At 31.8% G+C, this 22,417-nt stretch overlaps 1 protein-coding gene across 13 annotated transcripts in view; it reads left to right on the forward strand.

Annotated features, from left to right (window-relative positions):
• Positions 1–1,290: 1,290 nt before the first annotated feature.
• Positions 1,291–22,417, forward strand: part of Piezo (piezo type mechanosensitive ion channel component) — a 96,347-nt gene continuing 75,220 nt past the window's right edge. For all 13 annotated transcript variants that reach the window (XM_088225480.1, XM_088225486.1, XM_088225481.1 and 10 more), the window contains exons 1-2: positions 1,291–1,583; positions 2,045–2,127. In XM_088225480.1, the coding sequence (XP_088081606.1) occupies positions 2,064–2,127 (64 nt within the window). In that variant the 5' untranslated portion in view covers positions 1,291–1,583; positions 2,045–2,063. The remainder of the gene's footprint in view (positions 1,584–2,044; positions 2,128–22,417) is intronic.

Below are 22,417 nucleotides of genomic sequence, written 5' to 3' on the forward strand. Positions count from 1 at the left end.
AAACACATCTCGTTTGATTCTTTCAATAAATTGGTTTGATTATTTCAATAAACTGATTGACAATGAGGCCCATTGTCAATCAGTAATAAAATCAGTCCGATTAGAAATTCTTACTATTGCCATTGTTTAATGGAATAAAATTTAGCCAAACTGAAAAATAGATTTTTATTATCCATAGAAGCATAAGAATTATAATATATATTTCGAATATAGCTGACCATGCAGTGTAAGTTTATTATGTGCCTACATACAGTAGAGCACATAGTATATAGGTTCTGGATTCAAGGAACATCATAACTTGAATTTATTTTATAAATTTGAATTTTAATTGAAATTAAAGAAATTATCAAATCAATATGATTAAATTGATAAATACACATCTTGTAGATTCTATTTACAAATGAGTTTAGATACGAATTTGTGGAACATTTAGAAATTTAAATAAAGGTTGGTCTCTGGTCTCTACTGGGACTTGCACTAGGTAAAAGATTACATTTCAGCAAAACCATGTCCAGGTCCAAAATATTATCAAAATAAGATGAAAATGTTTTAATGTTTGAAAAATGCGATTTTTTATTGATATATTATGACGACCTCTTTTTTATCAATAATTACAATTTTGAACCTATTTTTGAGTGAGAGGAAGGAACTTACACAAATTACAAGAAATTAACGTAAGAGAGAGGTGTAATAAATTAGACAGATTTTTTTCAAATTCAATTTACGGCTTTTCAAGTGGTACCGAGTAAACTGGGTAAAAACCCCTTATTTTAAAATACATCATCTACAGCGTATCAGCAATCATTTAAAGAGTATGTATAAAAGTCTTACGCTTCGGGTGCTAAACAAAAAAACATGGACCACTCGTGCAGTCTATAAATGGATCCCAGCCCCTAAATGAGTCAGTCGGAAAAGGCGAGTCGAAGTCAATCGTCAAAAATGGTATGACATAAGGACAATGTAATCTCGAGCGACTCCTTTCCTTTATTTTTAATGAGTTCTTGGTTGCGGGATGTTCAAGCTTACTCTAAGTTGGCGGAGGGACGGAGAGCTTACGTCCATTCATATATGTAGCTTGGCTCTCGGCGATCCAATCTCACATTTTATTTTTCTTAATACTGCCACCCCAAAAAACCGTATTTTAAAAATTCCCTTTTTGAATGTTTTCTACTGAGCACAGTTAGCAAATGAAAAATATATGGAAAACTATTAAATATTTTTTAAAGATGTCTATGGTTTTAATAAACCATGCTCGTCCCTCGCCATCAATTCAATATTCCATCTTATTCTGACATTTAGATTTCTATGGTTTACGTGACAGATTTCGTCAACTAGTACATAATATAATCTGTGGATTTCGCGCATTCATTTTTTGTCAGTGCCGGTGGATCTCGTGTATTTATGTTTTGTGATTGTACGTTGCGGAGTGTATTGGAAAAATGAATGTTATCAATTATTTTTTAAATCTGCGAAAAATGTAGTTTAACTATGTAGAATAATAATTTCTACTCAAATGTAGTTTATAGTTTTTATAAGTTTTTTTGTTACATATTATCGTAACAACTGTTTTCGCCAATTGACAGGTAAATTATGCATTATTTGTTTACTTCGGTGCATGTGGTCAATAACTTCATTTTTATTGTTTCTATGTTTATAGTTATAGATAAATAAATAACCCTTTGCAATCGCGTGTTACAAAAACGCTACATACAATATTGTGCAAAAATATTCAATTTTCCGCGATATTTATTTTACTCAGACCTCTTCATTTTCAAATTGTAATTTACACTTTTCAAAATACATTGACCTAATGTAAATTTACTCAACGGTTGAGCTGTGCTAAAAAAATGCGTAAATAGTATTCTATCGTTAGGTTTATTTTTATCCCTAAGTAAATTTGATGATAACTTGACAAAAAATAATTAAACACTTAGATTAGTATGTCTTTTTCATTGAAGAAATTGTTTTGATAATAAATACCTACCGAAATGTGACGTATGTTTCTGTTTGTACATTTATCACAATAATAATACTTTATTTTCAGAATTTAAATATAAAATAAAATGGCAGCCTACATAATGTGTTTTGGTCTCCTGAGGATCCTGCTTCCAATTTGCCTCCTCTCCAGTAAGTTTTGTTTTCAAAATATCTAAAAACAAGGTTTAAAACTTTTACACATATAAAGGTACGTATATATACATATATATATATATATATATATATATATATATATATATATATATATGTATATATTTACTTCCGTTTGTGGTAAGGTATATCATGTTTTTGCCATGAAATATTTTTTTACACTGCAATGTTTCACTATACCTGGATTGGCACCTGAAGCGTAAGTCTGATCACCTCTTCTTGCTGTACCAGATGATCGAGATACGCCTCATTAACTTTGTCAGTGCAGTGTCCTACGCACCATAAGGCGCAGAAAGAGATTTGTTAATGATCATCTTATAATTGTGTTTTTAATTTAAAACAGGTGCATGAGTTCAAAATCATTTTTATAAATATATAAAAATTACATAAATTATAGTAGTTTTATAACTTTTATTTGAATGTATTTAACAATGTTTTGATTATGTCCAAATATTTGTAGACATGCTGGATTTCCTCCCTTCCCATTCCCTTCCCCCCTTCCCATGGGACATTCCCTTATCAAACTGTTTTCCCTTCTCTGTTGCATTTTTTTTTCATTTTACTTAATGGTTGAAAATACATAAGTAACACAAAAAACGGTTGTAAGTATTTGAATTTATAATCATTATTTATAGAATAATGCTATAAAAAACACCCCACTATGCCTTTATATTTATCAGCTACGTTAATTATTTTACTAGACAATTATTATTAATCGATTGTAAAAATTAATATCTATGGAGTTTTATCGAGAAATATCTGCAAAAAGCATCAATATTATGATTTAAGAATAATAATAATAAATCTTTATTAACCGTAATATACACTGTCATACATACAAAAATAATAACAAAGGTGTACACAGTTAAATGGCGGACTTATTGCCACTTGCAATTTCTTACAGTCTAACCAAAACTAAACAAAAAAAAATGAATAAAAATACAAATAATAGTAAAAAACACAAACAATAGTAAATACATTACACAAAATTATGGTGTATATTGCGTACATTAATTATATTTAATACATTTTACATTATTCTATTAGATCTTCCAAATATTAAAACATTTATTGATTAGAAACACTTAAACACACCTGCAAATTTTTAACACAATTTATTTTCTTAATTTTATTGGAGAGCTTATTATATATTTTTACTGTCATGAATACATGCCCTCTTTGTATAAATGATTGTTTCGTTAATGGTATTTTTAATTCACTTTTATTCCTGGTGTTTTGAACTTGCTTTTGAGTTCAATGTCTGCCCAATAACCATAGTATGTATTTTTTTCTTTGAAAAAAATGTGTTTACATTTGAGTGCCTAGGTAATAAATTTTTCTCAACGCGGGTTTTGCTTAGTGTGATATTTTAATGGTAGTTTTTTAGAACCTTTGAAAATGGGTCACAATGTCCGCCTTTCAGGGGCATCTATTAAACTAATTTATCTACATAAAATTATAGTATTAATAATAATATTATATATTGCGGTGCGGTTGAGCAGCGGGTAATTAGAAGCTAGTTGGTCGGTATTAGACAGTGATGGGTAACCTATGACACGCGTATCAGAGGTGATACGCTTAGAAATTTTGGGTGACACAAAATGGAGCCCACGAATGTACCAGTACATTGTGAACTTGTTGCATGACCGGTTCGGTAAAAGATTCAATCAATATAGATCCCCAGAACAAACAATTAAAATAATTCAATATCCGGATGTAATAGTCTGCAGTACTTTAAAATTAAATGGTTCCGAATGGATGTCATGTGATGGTTTGGAGTTGCAACTTACAAAATCTCGAGACACCACCTGGGCTGGTATTCCGAACGCGTTTACAGCGCGCTATAATGCGTATTTAGTACGTAAAAACGCGCTATACCGCGCTATAATTTCGTCTGGAATACCAGCCCTGGAGCTCAATCACAGATGGCTATCGACATGCTAAAAAACGTGCTAAGTATTTGAGCGATCACCACGAACAATCATGAACACGCTGAAGTTAAAGCGGTCGCGTTGCAAAACGAAATTCAACTTCGGTCAGTTCAAGAGGATTGGTTGAATCTCGCACAGGAACTTATCTATGGCGTTTTGCAACGCGACCGCTTTAACTTCAGCGTGTTCATGATTGTTCGTGGTGATTGCTCAAATACTTAGCACGTTTTTTAGCATGTCGATAGCCATCTGTGATTGAGCTCCTGGGCTCGAGAGTTCGTCGACTTGAGGTCGAAACTCATAAATCTAGGAAGAAATCGTTTGGATAAGAAGAGTGCTTACAAAAAAATATTTTGAATTCTTGGAATCAATAGGGAAATATGACTTTTTTAATTACATTTTTTAAGTAGTAATGGTCTATGAAATACTGTCCAGTAAAAAAAAAAGACAATTATTCACAACATAAAAAGTACTTTTAAATTTGTAATTTTGAGATCCCGCAAAAACAACGATTCCGTTGGCCACGCCCCTAATACGTCACGATTCATGTTTATTTTGTTCCTGGCCTTTAAACTTTGTGTAGAACAATATCACGAATCTTAACATCACAACAACCAAGGCCAAACACGTCGCGTTTTTCTACGAACGTGTTTTGATTGAATTTCTTTTTTACATTTATGTATGAAAACATTTCTTAACAATATCTATATTGATTTTAAATATACAATTAATTATTCTAAATCCATTTCATATATTTTTATCGGTATTCGTAGTATGTAATATTTCCCTATTACCGAACACTTTTGGTACTAAAAAATCTAGCGGTGGCTTTACTCGCAGTATTTCCCTTTACATTCCTTTTGTGAGACCTTATTCTCCGCTTTAAATTAGTTCAATTAAGTTTGTACCGCTTGCTTGTGTTTAAAGTGTACAAAATATCAAACTTCAATTGAAGATTTAGCAAATGCAATTCAGCAACAAAACAGCCACTAATTTAAATAATTATTTATTTTTTAATAATAACAAATAAACAGTTAAAAAACAAAACTCGTTCATTTATCAAGGCTGCAAAAAATACTTATTTCCCTAGATGTGACATGGCACCCGAGTCAAGACAGATTTTTTCAATTTTGTCACATTGAGCTAAATAGGTTACCCATCGCTGTTCCAGTACGTTTATAGTGCGGCGCGACGCGGCGTGCGTGTGGCCTCTGGGTGCGTCCTCCTCCGCCTCCCTCGGCTCCCGCGCAAATCACGTTCTTTTCGGCTTTGTTTTCTGGAAAATTCGGGGGAAATTAAGGAATATTGCTGACCCAAATTCACCTTCATTTGTTTGCTCCAGCGTCAATATTGCGGTGGAACAAATGGCCGATTGCAAATATGTATAAGCATACGTTTTGAATATGTACAATACCTACTTACAGTTTTTTGTTTCAAAAATAAATATTTATGTTCAAAATTATCTACCCAAATCAGTTCAAATATTCGTAAATAACCGTGATTTCATTTTAATTTATAAATCTGTTTTTTTAAAGATACTAAAGTAAGTCATTTTTAATATATATATATATATATATATACTAGCGGATCCGACAGACGTTGTCCTGCCCGAACATTGGCTTGCCTGCCATTTGAAGCTTGTTGGATTACCGTATTTTTGTTGTCTTTTAATTTTTCTTATCATTCTTCGTTTTAAATAAGATATTAAAATATTGTTATTGTTGTTCGGGTTTTTATTATACGAAATTGTTAAACTTTATAATTATTATAAAATTCTGTTTACCGATGTTATTTTATTGCGTTTAACGTTTAGATATGCCATGTTGTCACGTGGTTTAATTTGTTTGCGTTTTTGACGTTTGCTAAGTCACATTCCACGGTGTAACAATGTGTAAAAAATGGACAAAATATAATATTCCATTTTCGAGATTTGGAATCGAAAAAACAACAGTTACATTTTCTTTAAGTAAAAACGCTGGTGAAACAACGCATTGGTAGTAGATCGATGGTAAAACCGAATTTGTTAATAAATTAAACTATAGTAAAACTCCACTTTTATTAACGATCAAATAACTGGGTCCAAGAGTCTTCGTGGTGCTCAAATCAAAATCATGTAAAAATCACTGCTCTAGTGCCATAATCCAGGGAGAAAATACGGGAATACGTGTTAATAAAGAAAAGTTAGACTGCGTTTTACTATAGCCCTCTAAAATTATGACACTCAACTCATGCCTAACGTGAATTTAGTAATTCTTTAACGGCTAGCCATTAATTTGAAACCAAAAGAAATTTAAAGAAAAATGTCCGATTGTGTCAAAGCGTGCAAAAACTGTCTGGATAAAAGGAAAAATACTTTTTATTGATAAGTAGGTGTGTGATTAAATTCCAAAACTAAAAATTGTTAATAGTCAAATATTGAATTAAAGTAGGTACCTGTTTACGGTTGAATTCCAAAACATAAAATAAATGTTTTTTCAAATATGGCATTCTTTTTGCAATCGTCAAATTCCGGTATTCTCACCAACAAAGGGGTGTACCTTTGTTGGAATACGATTTTTTTTAATGTGTTGAATTAAAAATTATTCGACCATTACCAAAAATACAGTAAAAATAAATAAATACGTAGAAATCATTATGAATTTAAGGAAAAAATCTGATTGAGATCCACAAAAAACTAATGCTGTTGTAAACATTCAAAAACAAACTTTCTATTAAAAAAAAATCCATTTTTTTGTAAATGCATTCTCCTTCAATGCAACCCTGGTGGATTTATGAATAAAACATTTATGCTCCTTACTTCTTTTTTACATATTAAATTGAAGATTTTAATATCTACGAACACGCACAGCGCAAAGGTCTATATTTCTCTGAAAAACGCACTTAAATCGGTTAAGCCGTTTAGGAGGAGTTCGGTGACATCACACGTACAGAGGAATTATATATATAAAGATATATGTATGTGCAAACTGCATGTATATGTACTCGTATGTTAATGAATGCATTACAAGCCCCCCGACTCAGCACGGATTTTCTCGCAAGTCAGGCCAAGTTCACAGGCATGGGTCGTAATTAAATGTATGTATTATGTTCTTATTGAACAAAATAATAAGACCTTGCAAAAACTTATTTCTCAAACACAACTGTCTTAAAACGTTTAGGGTGCTCTTGTTCTATCATGTATGTTATGTAATGTAATGAGGAAGTTCAGCCCTACGGGAAATTGTATACAAAAAATGTTTTCTTACGCACCGTAAAAATTATAGCTCATTAAATTGTACGGCGACGTTTCTTAAAACTGTATGAAAAAAAAGATTTTTTTAAAAACTACTTTGATTCATTTTCACGCGGTTCATTTTGTATTTAAATTATTTATTTAAAATTTACCACTCACGGTCAGGAATTGAGACAGGTTCAATAATTGGATACATACTAGAATATTTTAGGGAACTCTTTTTTTGGATTTTTTTATTTTCATTTTATTACCTCTAACGCCGCCGCGTCTGTCGTATCTTTTCCCTTTTAAATTTATTTTCTCTAAACTGAGATGGCGGTTATCGGCCACTTATACCTATATATGTCTGAAAAGTTTATATCCTCAGAGTTATGTTTTCAGTATCTACATTTTGTCATTTTACTTACTATATTTATAATTGATTTAATACACCTTTAATTCCATGGTATGTATTTTTCGAACCAATTATTTCATTTTGTAATCCTTAATAATAAGTATAATCATACTAATATTATAAATGCGAAAGTGTGTTTGTTTGTGTTTCCTTCACGTCTTAATGGAGCGACCGATTGACATAATTTTTTGCATAAGGATAGCAGAGGAGGTAAATAGGATGCTTATTTTTCACCCCGAATGAAAAAATAGTGCATTCAAAGAATTAGACTATTCTTAATTTTATGAGTGCAATAAAAAAAAAACATAATATTGTATCAACAATGAACAACATTATTTGAATATAAATAGGCGGTAAGGTAGGATGTCAAAAAGAATCAATTTCAAATTAATTCTTTAAATTTCTCTAATAGGCTTGCTTTATCTGTGGTTAGTTAGGTTTATTTTTCTTTTTGGTTTTGTATTAGTATTTTGGATTTGTGAACATAATAACGATGCTACGTTGCCATAGACTAACGACTAACGGATCGTCATATATTTTTATTTTTAGCCGGTAAAAGCTAGCTTATTATAAAACGTCTTTATTTATACATCGAAAATTGTCATTTTGCACACTTTAAGTGTCTTATAATAAATTGTTATAATACACGTTTTTGACTCCATTTTTATGTCCGTGAAATTTTTCACGGTGCGTAGGTAAATATGTTTTTTTACCTAATTTTATTGAAGCGAATGAATGTTTAAATCTTTCATAGTCTCACCCAGTTTCGTATGAATTAATAATTTATTCCATGAACCATCAAAAATCGTTCTGAATAAATAGGCAAATTTTCCTGGGGTTAGCGATAGAGGAAGAGTGGGTACCTACTGAGTACCTGATCTAGTTCAATAATGGGGGTGTATGTGAATTTGTAGTTATTTTTATATACTTATAAAGTGTCTACTTGACGATGTTAATTCTGTCGTAAAAATAATGCGCTATGCAAATTCTATCTAAGCTGTTGTTCTTATAGCATACTATTATTAATTTACTTCCTTTTTGATCGGTGCATTATGAGCGTTTAATAGCCAGTTATAACGGGAAACTACGGTTTGAATGTCCTCCCACCGGACCCCCGCATCACCACTGACTCAACCCCTGCCCCAAGAGGAAGGGCGCCAAGACGCCTCCCAAACTCCCGCCGGCGTCGCTACTGAGGTCCGATGGATGTTAAACTATGGGTCATCTTCGTAAACCTTTACTGAATTTTAAATTATCGTCTTACTAGTAAACATTGCTTACATTAACAAAATGAACACCAATTTTATGCTTAATTTTAGAGTACGTGTTTCAGAAAAATAATCAGTTTGATAAATAATCTGCGCTACTTGGTATGTTATTTATATTCTTTGTTTCCTAGACTCCAAAATCATAAATTTATTATTGTATTTATGGTGATCTTTTAGTTATTTTTTAAGTAGTTATTATGCATGTCAATGGAATCTAAAGGACGCGTAACATGGTCCAACATAACTTATCATATATGTATTTATTCAACGGTGTATGCCTTCAACAAGTCATACAAAAAATGTTTTCTTATGATGTACCTAAATATTTTAATTTTGGGGTCATTTTCAACGAGTTGTAAATAACTCACTATTAGAAAATAGGAATCGAGTTGGGTAGGGTGAGGTTCGAACCTCGTCCGCAACACTAACCACGGGACCGCACCTGATTCTGCAAATTAAAAAAATATTTTTTTTCAAATTATATGTTCTAATACTGCCCTTACAAACATGATCAAAGTTTTAAAGGAATTGAGAATTTATGTATTTGGTATTTTTTGCAGTATATTTATCAAAACCGGTTTTTTTTTATACAAACAAAAAAAATATTTATTTTATGAAACATATTCGAAAACCATATTTGCCGCAACAAATCGGTTTCTTAGAACAGGCATTTGCCCATATAGGAACCGATTGCAACATTAGGCATACTAATATTTCTGGCTTGCCGACCCTTCATATACTGATCCTACTCCTAGTACAAGCAGAATTTGCCTGAGTGTTTTTTGTGCCATTTTTGTAACAATGTATGTATAAACTAATAAATAAAAAAATCAGATGTAGTTATTAGAGTTAGTTGTTCGGAAAGGTTACAATTATTTATCAGGTGGCATTAAAAAACACATTTAAAAATGTTTGCTAGATACTGCCTTGTCGCTTGGAAGGGCGGGCAGTAAAGCTAGGGTTTCGTAGGACAGCGGTACCCGTATCTTAACGGCCGTAGTGAACGGTGATGCGGTGGACAGTCGTCGTAACGGTGACTAGAGAGTGGTTTCCTAGGAAAACGGTGTTAAACGATATTGATAACACCGTTTTCCTAGGAAACCACTCTCTAGTCACCGTTACGACGGCTATCCATCGCATCACCGTTCACTACGGCCGTTAAGAACGGGCACCGCTGTCCTATGAAACCCTAGCTTTACTTATCAAATAATATCATGAATTTTATTTTTGCTATCCATATCACTGATTTACGAACTTTGCGTTTTCTGATGTTAGGCGTTCTTAAAATCCGCAGAAAAAATGTTGCCGGTCAGTATTTTACATCGTTTCTTCTTGTCTTTTATCTCATTCCGGTTTCCGTTGATATATTTAACAGTCAATTTAAATATCGTTCGCGATATCGATTTGTTGAGAAGCTCCACGCTTCTGTCAGTTTGGCGCTGGCGGTCCTACTTCCCGCTCCCGCCCCCCACCTGTCGAGGACTGACTCCATCCGCGGCCGGTCCCATCAACCCGTCCCAAATACCGGAGGGGTGTCCCGCGTCCCGCCCCGGTACAGGCGAGACTCGAGACTCGCCGATATCGGGTATTAGGGCCCTCTCTTCCTTGACTGGCGCATTCCATCTTCCATCTAGCCTGGCCATAGACACGATACCCCACTGTGAAACTACCGTACTTGTAAGGAAAATCTTAGAACATTAACTTTGATGGTCTAGCGTGAAATTAGCATTCGTGTTTGGAGAATATATGTAATGTGATTTGACAATGTATTTAATGGGTAAACGGCTTTTAGAAGATTAAAAATAAAAAAACTAGCACTGTATTCCTTCATTTTCATGCAGCGAAACCAGAACAAGATGAATGTACTAATCGTGGTGAATATTCGAAACTGAAGTAAGACACTCCAGTCTTTATAAACAGTTCCGGTAAAAGAGTAGGCGCTTTCATTGTAAAATGTAAAGTGGTATATTTTTATGGACTTATATTTGGTCACACGCATCATACGGACAGTATAAAAAATACTTAAAATTTGTAAACGCGTGTATTTTTTTTAATTAAAGAAATTAAGCAATAAAATATATCTAATTTTCGAAAATGATACTTTCGTCTATGTTGCAATAATTGTCATATCAAATAATTTATGTTCAATAAAAATTACACGCGATTTCAAAACAGACAATAAATTGAACGTATTTATGCAGAAAGCATACAGTCCACAATTAAAAAATAAAATATTAGTGTTATCGCGTCCAGTGAGGTTAATTCTATGTTCTGCTAAAAACATCCAGGCCGCATTCATACAAAAAAACGTAATAATCACCTTCTGAAAATAGTGTTGGATCACAAAAACGGCATTTCTCAATTTGCAGAAAACACCCACGGCCCTAGAAAAATCTTACGGTACAGATGTTGATGGGAAGATTAATGCCTCCATAAATCTAGTTTTCTTAAACATATGAAAGTGGATATATACTTAAGTACTTTAATTTTATAAATTCGTAAATTTAAAAACACCTGTAATAAAAAAATATGTTTTAATACAGAATGTCACCTGATACATCAAAGGTTTGAATGAGGTATCATTCAATACTATTTGACGGTTTTCTGTAAAATGCAAAATGCATCACCAAAATTCCTCTCACACATAATTAAATGATTTTTTAAGTTATTATAACAAATGGATTTAGCGATTCTTTACAATTAAGTACTCTAATATAAATATAAAATAATATGTTCAATACATAATGACACAACATGCTTCGGAGTTTTACTAGGGCTGGCTGTTTTCTGCAAAATGCACATCTTAGGTTGTGTAGTCAGCCAGACTTTAAAAATCATTAAAACTGGTCAAGTGCGTAATGAAATTATTTTTTGTACAAAAAAAAAGAATGAAAGCTATTTTAATAATTTGTCAAAGTAAAAACCATTCCTTCTGTCGTGTAGATTTGATCATTCACTCTTTTCACAAAAGTGCTATTATATCAGTTTCACTTTTCTAGGACTGGCTACTTTCTGCATAACTACGTTAAATTACACAAACAACTTTATCACCATAATACCTATGAAAAAACTAAACTCTTGAAAATCCAATTAATTTTCGAAGATATGTTAATAGAGACACAAATAACCACGATAAAGGAGCCGCGAATGTTACTTTATCAAAACACCCATTAATTTGCTGCTCCACATTTCGCCTGTGAAATTGATTCATTCAGTCTTTGCATTCTGAATTCGAAATAACCGCAACCGGTTTGAAAAATGTCCACGAAAACTTATGCGTCACAGCATTTTTATTTTCTTGCGTAATTTTTAATACGGGATTAATTAAATTAATAAACACGATTACTCCTGATAATTTATTACTCAGTTTTTTGGGAGAAAAAAAAATCGAGTACTATTTTTATATGTATGTTATTTGTAAAATTGAACTATGTAGTTACATCTAAAAGCACGTTAGTGAAATGGTAGCTGTTAATGATTTTTTTTTCAATCTTAAAATACGGAGAATAAGTACTTTTCAGCAAACGTTACTGTTATATAATAATAATGATTTTTTTTTTCGTGTATAACTATCACTATTTTTTTAACTTGAAGGTTTTAATTCCATTTAATTTATTTACCAAACTAATGGTAGGTTGTCTCAGTATTTTATTACCGCCTCTTTTCACTCGCTAGTGATATTTGACATTAATATGATACCGAATTAATCGCTAATTAAATTAAATTCTAATTAACTTTGAATCGGCAATGTACACGTAAGATAAAACCTAATTATTAGAAATTCCATCAGAAATGCAGACTGCACCCAGATTCCTCGCCAAATACCCACCCCTTCAACAACCCACACAAATGTAGAAATATGTAATACATACTCGTACATAACACGAGTACAATATACAAAGCCACCTGCGCTGAAAAACATAAGGATAGGCCAAATTATCCACCCCCTGAATGAAATACCATTTTTCTGTGTAACATTTTTCACTAAGTAGGGTGGTATCAGATAGCATTTAACCCTCACGATTCTTTATTAAATACTTTATTAAACTGATACTAAAGTTGTATTGTTTAAGACCTAGTCTAACACTTTCCAAATTATTACTAGTCTGCACACAACAACACTGGGTATATTTTATTGTATTATGAAACAAAAAAATGTTTACTAAAGGTTTTTTTGTATGTTTTGTGATAATTTCGGCGAATCGATTATGTCCAATCAATTCAAACCCAGTCAGTAGAGAATTCACTTCCCTATTTTCCTCTCTCCAATAAAGTACGGGCGTACTTTTTTATTACTTTATTTTTGGACATAGATGCTACGATTGTCAGATTATAGAGAGCTTATTCCGGGCAGCTTTTCTTGTTTAGCGACGAACATTTTTTTTAGTGTAGTATTTTAACAATCAATTACATTATTATATTTGAATTTAGGCACCGCCAACGAGTCTTAATTTATTTTTTTTTGTTTATCGTAGACGATCTTAAAAATTAGAATCTCTCTCGTTCACGAGCACAAGATTTTATACTTTCTAATACTTTTTGTAACGTGTTACCGGCAAATATATTTTTTGTTTTGTTGTTTATCTCAATACTTTCATAGGGAGTAATAAATTAATTATATTTTACACGTGGTGAAATATGCTTTTGTGAATTTTTATTAAAAAAAAATATTTAACCTAGTGGAATTTTAATATTATTTTTCTTTCAATAAAGTTTATTTTTAGCTTTTCGACACGTTTAAGTACGCTTATATTGTTTTATTTTAGCAGCTGAAATGTTTTTATGTTTCAAAATATATGGCAATATAAAATAGTTATCAATTTTAATAAAAAGATTATCGCGGTAAAATAAAAAGTATAGTACATAAACAGACATATCACAACTACTGTTTTACGGGTAGTTTTAGAAACTTATAATTATATACTTAATTACAACATTTTAATGGACTCAGTATTTATGTAGGCATTTTTAACTGCATATTGCATTTATACAGAAAACTTATTCATTAAGATAGTTGCTGAATGTACATCTGGCGTGGTTTAAAATATGTACCGCATGTAATGTATGTGTATGTTTTATACATGCACATTAATGTCCGTATGCATGCGTGTGTATGTATGCGTTCATATATGTGTGCATAGATGACTCAGAGAGTGTGCATGCGGTATTTTTATTTATTACCAATAATTACCTCCATGGGAAACGTAAAGGTTAACGATTATTCTTTTCTCACTTAAGTTTTTTTATGGATTTATTTTTTGTCACATTAAATCTTTTACTTAATTTATGTAAACTTAATTGGTATTTTTGCGTTATAAAATAAAATAAAAACAATAAAATACATTTAATTTACTTGATTCCATAAATATATTATACTATCTAAAAATACAGTATCGAATTAATTTCTACTTAAGAGTAACAAATTTAGCGACACGTTTTTTGCGCTGAAATCTCATTATAAATGTAGGTATATTTTTAGCAATTAATTACCATTTTGCTCTACATCCCTCGGTCTCTTGGGGGTTAATTTTACGAAGGAGGTACCCTTCGCATTAAACTTTGTTACAACTGACATATCACGTGTATACACAATATTATTGTGATACCAGTCCAGTAGCCGTAACGTTCTGATTTAGGTGTGTGATGGCTTGTTCACATGCTTTTAAGGAGAGGTTTTGCAATTATATCTCGGAGATATTAAAAATCATGGCTAGTATAATTCAACTCGGGATTTTGTTATTTTTATTGTTGGCCGTAGACAACCTAAAAAAACTGTTTTAAGAGATGTTTCTGTTACTAATAAATACATTTTGTGTTACCCGAAACATGATTTTAATATGTTTGGAAAATTGGATTGTACTAAGCGATTTTGAACTTTTAATTTTATTTATTTTAAAAATTAAAAAATATTCAAATTTATAGCTAATTGAAGTTAGTGAATTTAGAAGTACATTGTCGTAAGTCTAAATTTTGCTGTTTTGAGTTATGAATGCATTTTAACCACATTTATTTTTCTCTTAGAAGATTACTGACGTATCGGTACTATATTTTTTGAGCGAGTTATACAACAAATCTTGGTATTCTTTCAAATCAATTGAGTAAAATATCGAGAAAAAGCTACGATGCTACGGCGTTCTTCTTATATTTTTACAGTCAAATGAGCAAATACTACAAAAAATCATTTGTTCGTAGCTCGCTTGAATTTAATTCGATAATACGGTCTCCTAATTATAATATTCATATAACGCGGATTGAATCGGTGCAACGTAAATTTTTGAATCGTTAATAATAAGAATCGGATCAAATACTTTCATAATTAACTATTATGATCGTACTTTCATATCTTCAGTTTACAGCTTGCACAAATTAATATCTAACTGTATAGATGCCCATGATATCCTTGCTCAGAAAAACCTTAATGTATCTCGCCGTAACTTGCGTACTAATCCTGTCTTTGCCGTGGGAAATTATAAAACTAACATCGGATTCTTTTCCCCTCTGCCGAGGACCTTAGAACAGTAAAAGAAATCTCATTTAACGGTGCTGTCGATGTGTTCCTACAGCAAGGGCGGGCATTCAAGAAGCCAGCGGTGTTATCACTCCTGACTCGCGATGACATACTTGCCATGTCCGCCTAGATTATGCCATATTTACACTTTTTGTTAATTATACCTTTTGTAATTTTAAATAGACGGTTTAGATTAGGTATTACTTATAAATGCCAATCTGTTAGGGCTTACTTAAGCCTGTTGATCGGTTTTGAAAAAAGGCACTATAATGTCAATATACACTAATTTACGAAAGAGTTAACAATTTATTTTAATGTTATACTCTCTTGCAAATTGACCAATTTAGACATACCACGGTGTACTTCTAGTAGTGCGATATAATTGAAATTTCAGTATGTATGTACTTTTCTAAATGATTTCAAAGCTATAAAAGTATTTCTTCTTTAAGACGTTTATTTATTTAACACTTTATATACATATACAATATATATACATATAAGGGCGGGCATATTGCCTTAAGGCAATTTCTTCCTTCCTACCCAAACCGTTCAGTTTGAGAAAATTACAAATACATGGACATGTTGAATCTTACAATTTTATACAAAAATTAAAAACAATGATTAACAAAATAAAAATGTATAAAAAATTAACACTATAATATGAAGAGTGGAGAGGGGGTGGGAAGGAAAGAAGAAGGATAAAGGAACAATGAATTAATTAGACGTTGTGGTTATTGGAGGTTGAGGTGAATTTACATTCTCATACAATAATACGTGGCCTTATATTGGGAGTAAATGTTAGTACCTCTACTTACTAAGTACGCGTACTAATGACTGCTATGTACGGAATGCTATTGTGCCGATCAACTCCCCACTTGGGAGTAGTGAGTAGTGAATATGAGTATACTGAAAATATTCCTATTTGCATATTGTACAATAGTTACGATACAAATATTAATATTGAGTGCAAGGAAAACGAAAAACTTTTTTCAAAAACTTAGAAACATAGGGAATATATAAATCCATAAAGGTTCTGGAAACGAATTTAAGAAATTAAGAAATGTCTGAAGTTCTCGATCCGACCCTGTAAATAAACAAAACACATCGTCCACAAAACGAAACCGGTCGGTGGAAAAAAATAAAACAGGAAAAAAATAGTGGTTAAAAACAAAGTTGTTTTATTTATTTTATTATAATGAAAAACCACAAAGTTAGTGCTTCAAATATAAACCATATATAAAAACAATAATTTTTAAAGGTATTTCTATTAAAAAATATACTTACGCGTTTTATATAACTAAAATATAATTACTTTTAGACCGGCAGATTACGCCATTTCAAATTTAGGCCAAACTTAGGTATCTGGATTCTCATATAAAGACTTAGTATTGAACTTAAATTTATTGTAATGATTTGAAGACAATAAGTTGAACACGAAAGTGGCCGAACCAAAATCTTATTTTTTGTTTTTAAAAAGATATACAAGCATTTTAAATCACATACATTTTTGTGACATTTTTCTTTATTTCTACGTAAAATTATGCCTTCGGTAATACTTAAAAAAATAAAATATATTGTAATATTTTAGTTGAAACCTTTTTTTATGTAATTATATTTTTTTTAAAGAAGATAATTCTGGTTGTAATATTCAATGTTTAACAGTCTCTTATTTAGGTTTTTATTACCTTTATACCTGCCTTTATCGGTACTGGTAAAAATAAATATTTGCGTTTTATGATTTACCAAATATTTCAATTTTGGAGCCATTTTCAACTAGTTGCAAATAACTCACTATTGAATATGGGAATCAAGTTAGGGTTGAGTTGAGTTTAAACCTCGGATCTGATTTGTGAGTCCGCAACACTAGCCACAGGACCTCAACCCGTTTCTATTGTCTATTGTTATTGTCGGACTTTTTCACCCTATTTTAAATCATTTAATTAGATTTACTCAGTTGTTATTTTTGAGTTAGAGACAGTTTTTTTTTGTTGCGGGGATTACATGATTAAAAACAAAATATTGAGAAATAAAATATTTTATATAATACCTATTATTACTCAATTTTTTGAGGCGCATTATCAATATTTTACAAAAATATACAATAAACTAGACATGACAATGATTTAAGGGTATACTTACATCAGTTACGATATGAAGGCAAAGTGATCAGTCTAATGCTTCGGGTACCAGTCAACAAACAGTGAAATATTGCAGTGTTAAACCTATGTATATACTCTAAGGTTAAACCACCTTTAAAACAAGCATTTCACGTCGACCCTGGTAGGAATTAAACCCGGAACCTCAAAAATGGTAGGCGATGCGCCAACCATTACACTTCATTCCGTGTCCAGGCGAGTGAAAAATACGGTTCTGCGTGTGAAAAGAATCTGAATCCTGGAAGAGCGTTTTACACTCGATGGTTACTCTCAGGTAAAAATCCTGAAAAACGAAATAGAGTGGGGATATGTTAGCCTCGGTGCATAAAACTATATTACATTGAGTAAATTCCAAATAAAAACATCAGTCATTTAATAAATATAGTTTAATGTTGATTGCAATGCAAAGAACCTAAATTTTCTTATGAAAAATGTTACAAAATATTACATGAAATGTATATTTGTTTACCGAAAAAGCTGGGGATGTTTTTTATATGGCATTACTTATAACGTCAGAAATAATGTACCCATGGTCGCGGCAAATATTTCTTCAACCTCATTATACAGATGTTTTACGGTTTTTTAAAACTTTTTCTCCTTCACAGTAGGTTATAACATGTGCAACAACCTTTCTACTAACACTTTATACTTTCTGCATCGTAATTAATAATTGCGAATTCAAAACGCAAACAATCACGGCAAGCAAACGTCAAGTTTCAACGTGGCGGGGAATTCTCATTCTCGTAAAATATCTCCGTGATTCTTCCTAAATGTGTCAGTCCTCCGAATATAATGTAAAAAAAAAAAAACAAAAGTTTCAATAATTATCATCGGCACTCCATTGTTTCCCTAGTAATTTCGGTTGCCCCGCGGGACCCTACCCCGCCTCCCACTAGCACCTAGTCACCGTAGTGCTGTGCTACACTTCTAGGAACTGACCTTTGCAATTCATCCAACCTATAAAAATGTGACATTTTCATGCAATATTACATACACGACCGATTGTCCCAAATAGTCTCTGGTTGCCGCCTGAATCACCCAGATTTAGAGAATTTTTGTAAATTTGAGTTAAAGTTTCGACAAGCTTTTGAAAATACTTATTTGTATAAAAAAACTTTAGGCAATATTGAACAATCAAACTAAATTTTCTAAATACCAATGACTGTGAATGACAATGAATGATTAATAAGACACGTTACTAGCGCAAAGAAAATGGCATTTCAATTCGTGGGTAATTATCTTCCATGCCTTTATTCTCTAACGGACTTTCATCATGATCAGACGTGATGCTTCGCAAAAATATGCCGTCATTTGTGGCAAAAAATGTGAAAAACAATATTTATATACAATTTCTAGCAGCGGCTCCCATTTTTTTTGGCTACCGAACGCTAATTGATCTAACTTTTTTTGGCGGACCCCATCTTGACAATAAAAAAGTAAATTGATAAAAATGATATTTTTAAGACCTATAACATCATATTGTTTGCATGTTGTAATGTTCGATTTGATAAGAAAGACTTTATTTCGAATTGAAAATCTTTACTGCCCGTATTTAATTTGAAGAATGAAATTTTTCTACAGTTTTACTTATAATAGCATTAAAATTGGGTTTAATGTCTGACATTTGAATACGGAGACCTGGAGTGGCATCCAGTCTACTTCTGAACTTGTTTTTATTGTAAATGTAAGCTGATCTACGACAATGCGACAACTCCTGAAACCCCTGTGACCCTTCCACGGAACCCCAGGGTTCCGTAGAACACCTTTTAGGAACGGCTGATTTATAGCATCGGTTACTGGAAAAAACTACTCAAAATCAAACATGCCTTACAACTTATGCCCGTACACCTTATTTATCTTTTTCGGGGGGTTTTTTATAAAGGTATATTTTTAAAAAAATGCAATGCAGGCTTTTTTTCTGTTTTTCAAAAATTATCATTTTTTCTCTTATAATGATTTAGTACTCCCCGATTAGATGGGGTAGTTGTGGTTTGTATGATTGATTACTTCTTAATGTGTGGCTACATAAAAATAACGTTAATCGCAAATGAATTATTTTTAATTCGTTATCGTAAAAATACTCGAGGTTCATTTAGTACAACTATGTACTATATATCGGCGATACTTTAATTTATACAGTCATGTTCACATCTAAATTTTCTGTGTTATTTTATACGCATAAAAATGTTTACGTTCATGCTAACTTTGATCGTATTTTACAAATTTAGTATCTACATAGTTTTCCTACATTTAGAATATTTTATGTTTATCGGTTATAAACATTTGTTAAAATTAGTATATGTTTACAGGAAAGATTGTGTAAACTATCTTGGATCTGATGTGAATTTTAAATACATATATTAATTCGCTTATAAAATTTGTGTGTAGTAGCACAGAAAATAATTTTCCCTAATTTCAACCGACATGACATTTAAATAAGTAATAATCGTTTTGGATATAATTTAAATTATACATTGGCGGGCTTATTGCCAAATGGCAATTTCTTCCAACCGACCAATAAAATAAATGTTTTATTTTTATAATTCAAGTTAAAACATATTCAATAGAAAATAAAGATAAAAAATGCTAAAGATATACAAAAATAGAAATAAATGTATTTGTATATAAATTACCTTAAATCAATACTATTACTCAAAGGGAAATGGGAAAAAAGAGGAAAGGAGGAGAGATTAAGGAAGAAAAATGAGATCTTTCTTTAAACGTGATTTAAACAAAGATACTGAAGTAACATCTTTGATGGTGGATGGAAGATGATTCCACAATCGAGCGGCATGGACACTGTATGAGTTAGAGAAGAAAGAGGAATTGTGGATGGGTATTAAGAGGGTGCCTTAAGAATTAGAACGAAGGGGTAAACCATGAACTGATAATCGATGAAAATTTTCACACAGGCATATAGGAGCGTTAGGACTATGAAGTACATTGAACAGAAAAAATATTTTGCGGCTTAATTCATTAGTATGAGCTCGCCAGCATAGATGTTTATCCATTAGTACTCCTAGATTTTTAACGGATTTCCTGTATTGAATATTGGTACCATTAACATTAAGAGGATTAAGTGAAGATACGTCTAACTTACTAAGCAATCTTTGACTACCCGCAAACATAATTTGTGTTTTAGATGGGTTTATAAGTAAACCATGCTCTTTTGTCCATCTTGACACGCAATTTAGTGTATTAGACATCGATTCTATTGCTTCGCTGTATATGAATCGCGCCGGAAAAACTATTATTAATTATTATTATAATGTTTAAATTATGTGGCGCCCTTTCGTAATAATATAAACCCTTAAGGCCGCTTTACAAATCGACGTCCCCTACGTAAAGTACTCTAACTGCATTGTTAACGATTTTGAGATATTTCGTTATTTTGTTACTATATTAAACATAAAAAAAAACAAAAAATGTTTTTAAACACATAATTTACAGACAAATAAGATAAACTTTATAAACTCTCTTTTGCAAAGTACGAGTATGTAATAGATTTGCAGATATAGCACTTTACGTAGGGCACGTCGAAAAGTGATATATTTTTTAGTGTTTAAGTAAATACATACTTAGTTTCATGCGTCCCTTTTTGTGTTCCTTCACTTATATTATATCATGGTGGTTTGTATTCAACATCCACCAATATATATTTTCCGGCAAATTATGGTGGGGTGCTTCTTATTTACAATTCCCGCTGCACACATTTGGCAATTTTCCATTACTGAAAATATATATTATGTCGAGACATGAAGTCGCCTTCCAATAAAGCAAATACTTTGTTGTACTGTTGCATTATTTACATAATGCAGTCAATAAATACCTTACCTCTTTATGGGTCACACGTTTTTTGTAAATACGGAAAAATTTAATAGCCAGCGTTTGTTTCTGTACTTAAATAACTGTAAATAGAAAATAAAAAGAGATCTATATGTATCTCGCAATACCAGTTAAATGTTTAACATTCTATGTTTTTTACACTATTTACAGAGTTAAGGCCTTAACTATTATAAATATATAATGTACTATAATCTTGGTAACATTTGCAATATATAAAGCTAATTCCTACTGCATGATGAATTTTTTTTTCTTTCTATTTACGGACTTATTCAGTCCATTTTAGTTACAATCAATACATTTTTTTGGCCCTAGATTTAAGAAAATTACATCTAGGGCCAAAAAATATATAATAACTACCTCGACCCGAGATCTGGTTTATTTTAGTGATTGTTTAAATCTAAAAAGGCCTGCACCAAAAATGTCAAGATCTTGTCTCGGGTTTACAATACGACACGATCGGGACATAAGTGCGTGCTGGTTTGTGCTGTGGTGGTCGAGGATAATACTTACATATACAGGGTGTCCCAGAAATCAACGTCAACCCGGAAACGGGTGATGGCCTATCACCCGTTTCCGGGTTGACGTTGCAGCTGAAGGCAATCAATTCGAACATTTGTTGTAAATAAATCAAAACTGAAAAAATCCAATAACTGAATTTTATTTTAAATTTGCACTTAAAATTAACAAATAACTTGATAGCTCGTGGTACCCTTTGGTCAAGGTGGAGTCTCTATCTGTTACACTCACTCTGTTGTCGAAATGGTGTGTACTTATACCTGTAAATTGTGGACTTAAAGAAGCACAGGTTGCATTACTAACATTTTATCTAATCAAACAGAATTGGCATGAAATTAGGTATAATGAAAAATCATTTTTTTATTCATCAATTAAAAAAAATTCTAGCAGTTGTTGTACCATTTTAGAATTCAAACTA

The sequence above is a fragment of the Micrasema longulum genome, unplaced genomic scaffold (genome assembly GCF_059751315.1).
Source record: "Micrasema longulum isolate JH-2025_06_02 unplaced genomic scaffold, ASM5975131v1 h1tg000365l, whole genome shotgun sequence".
Lineage (NCBI taxonomy): Eukaryota > Metazoa > Arthropoda > Insecta > Trichoptera > Brachycentridae > Micrasema > Micrasema longulum.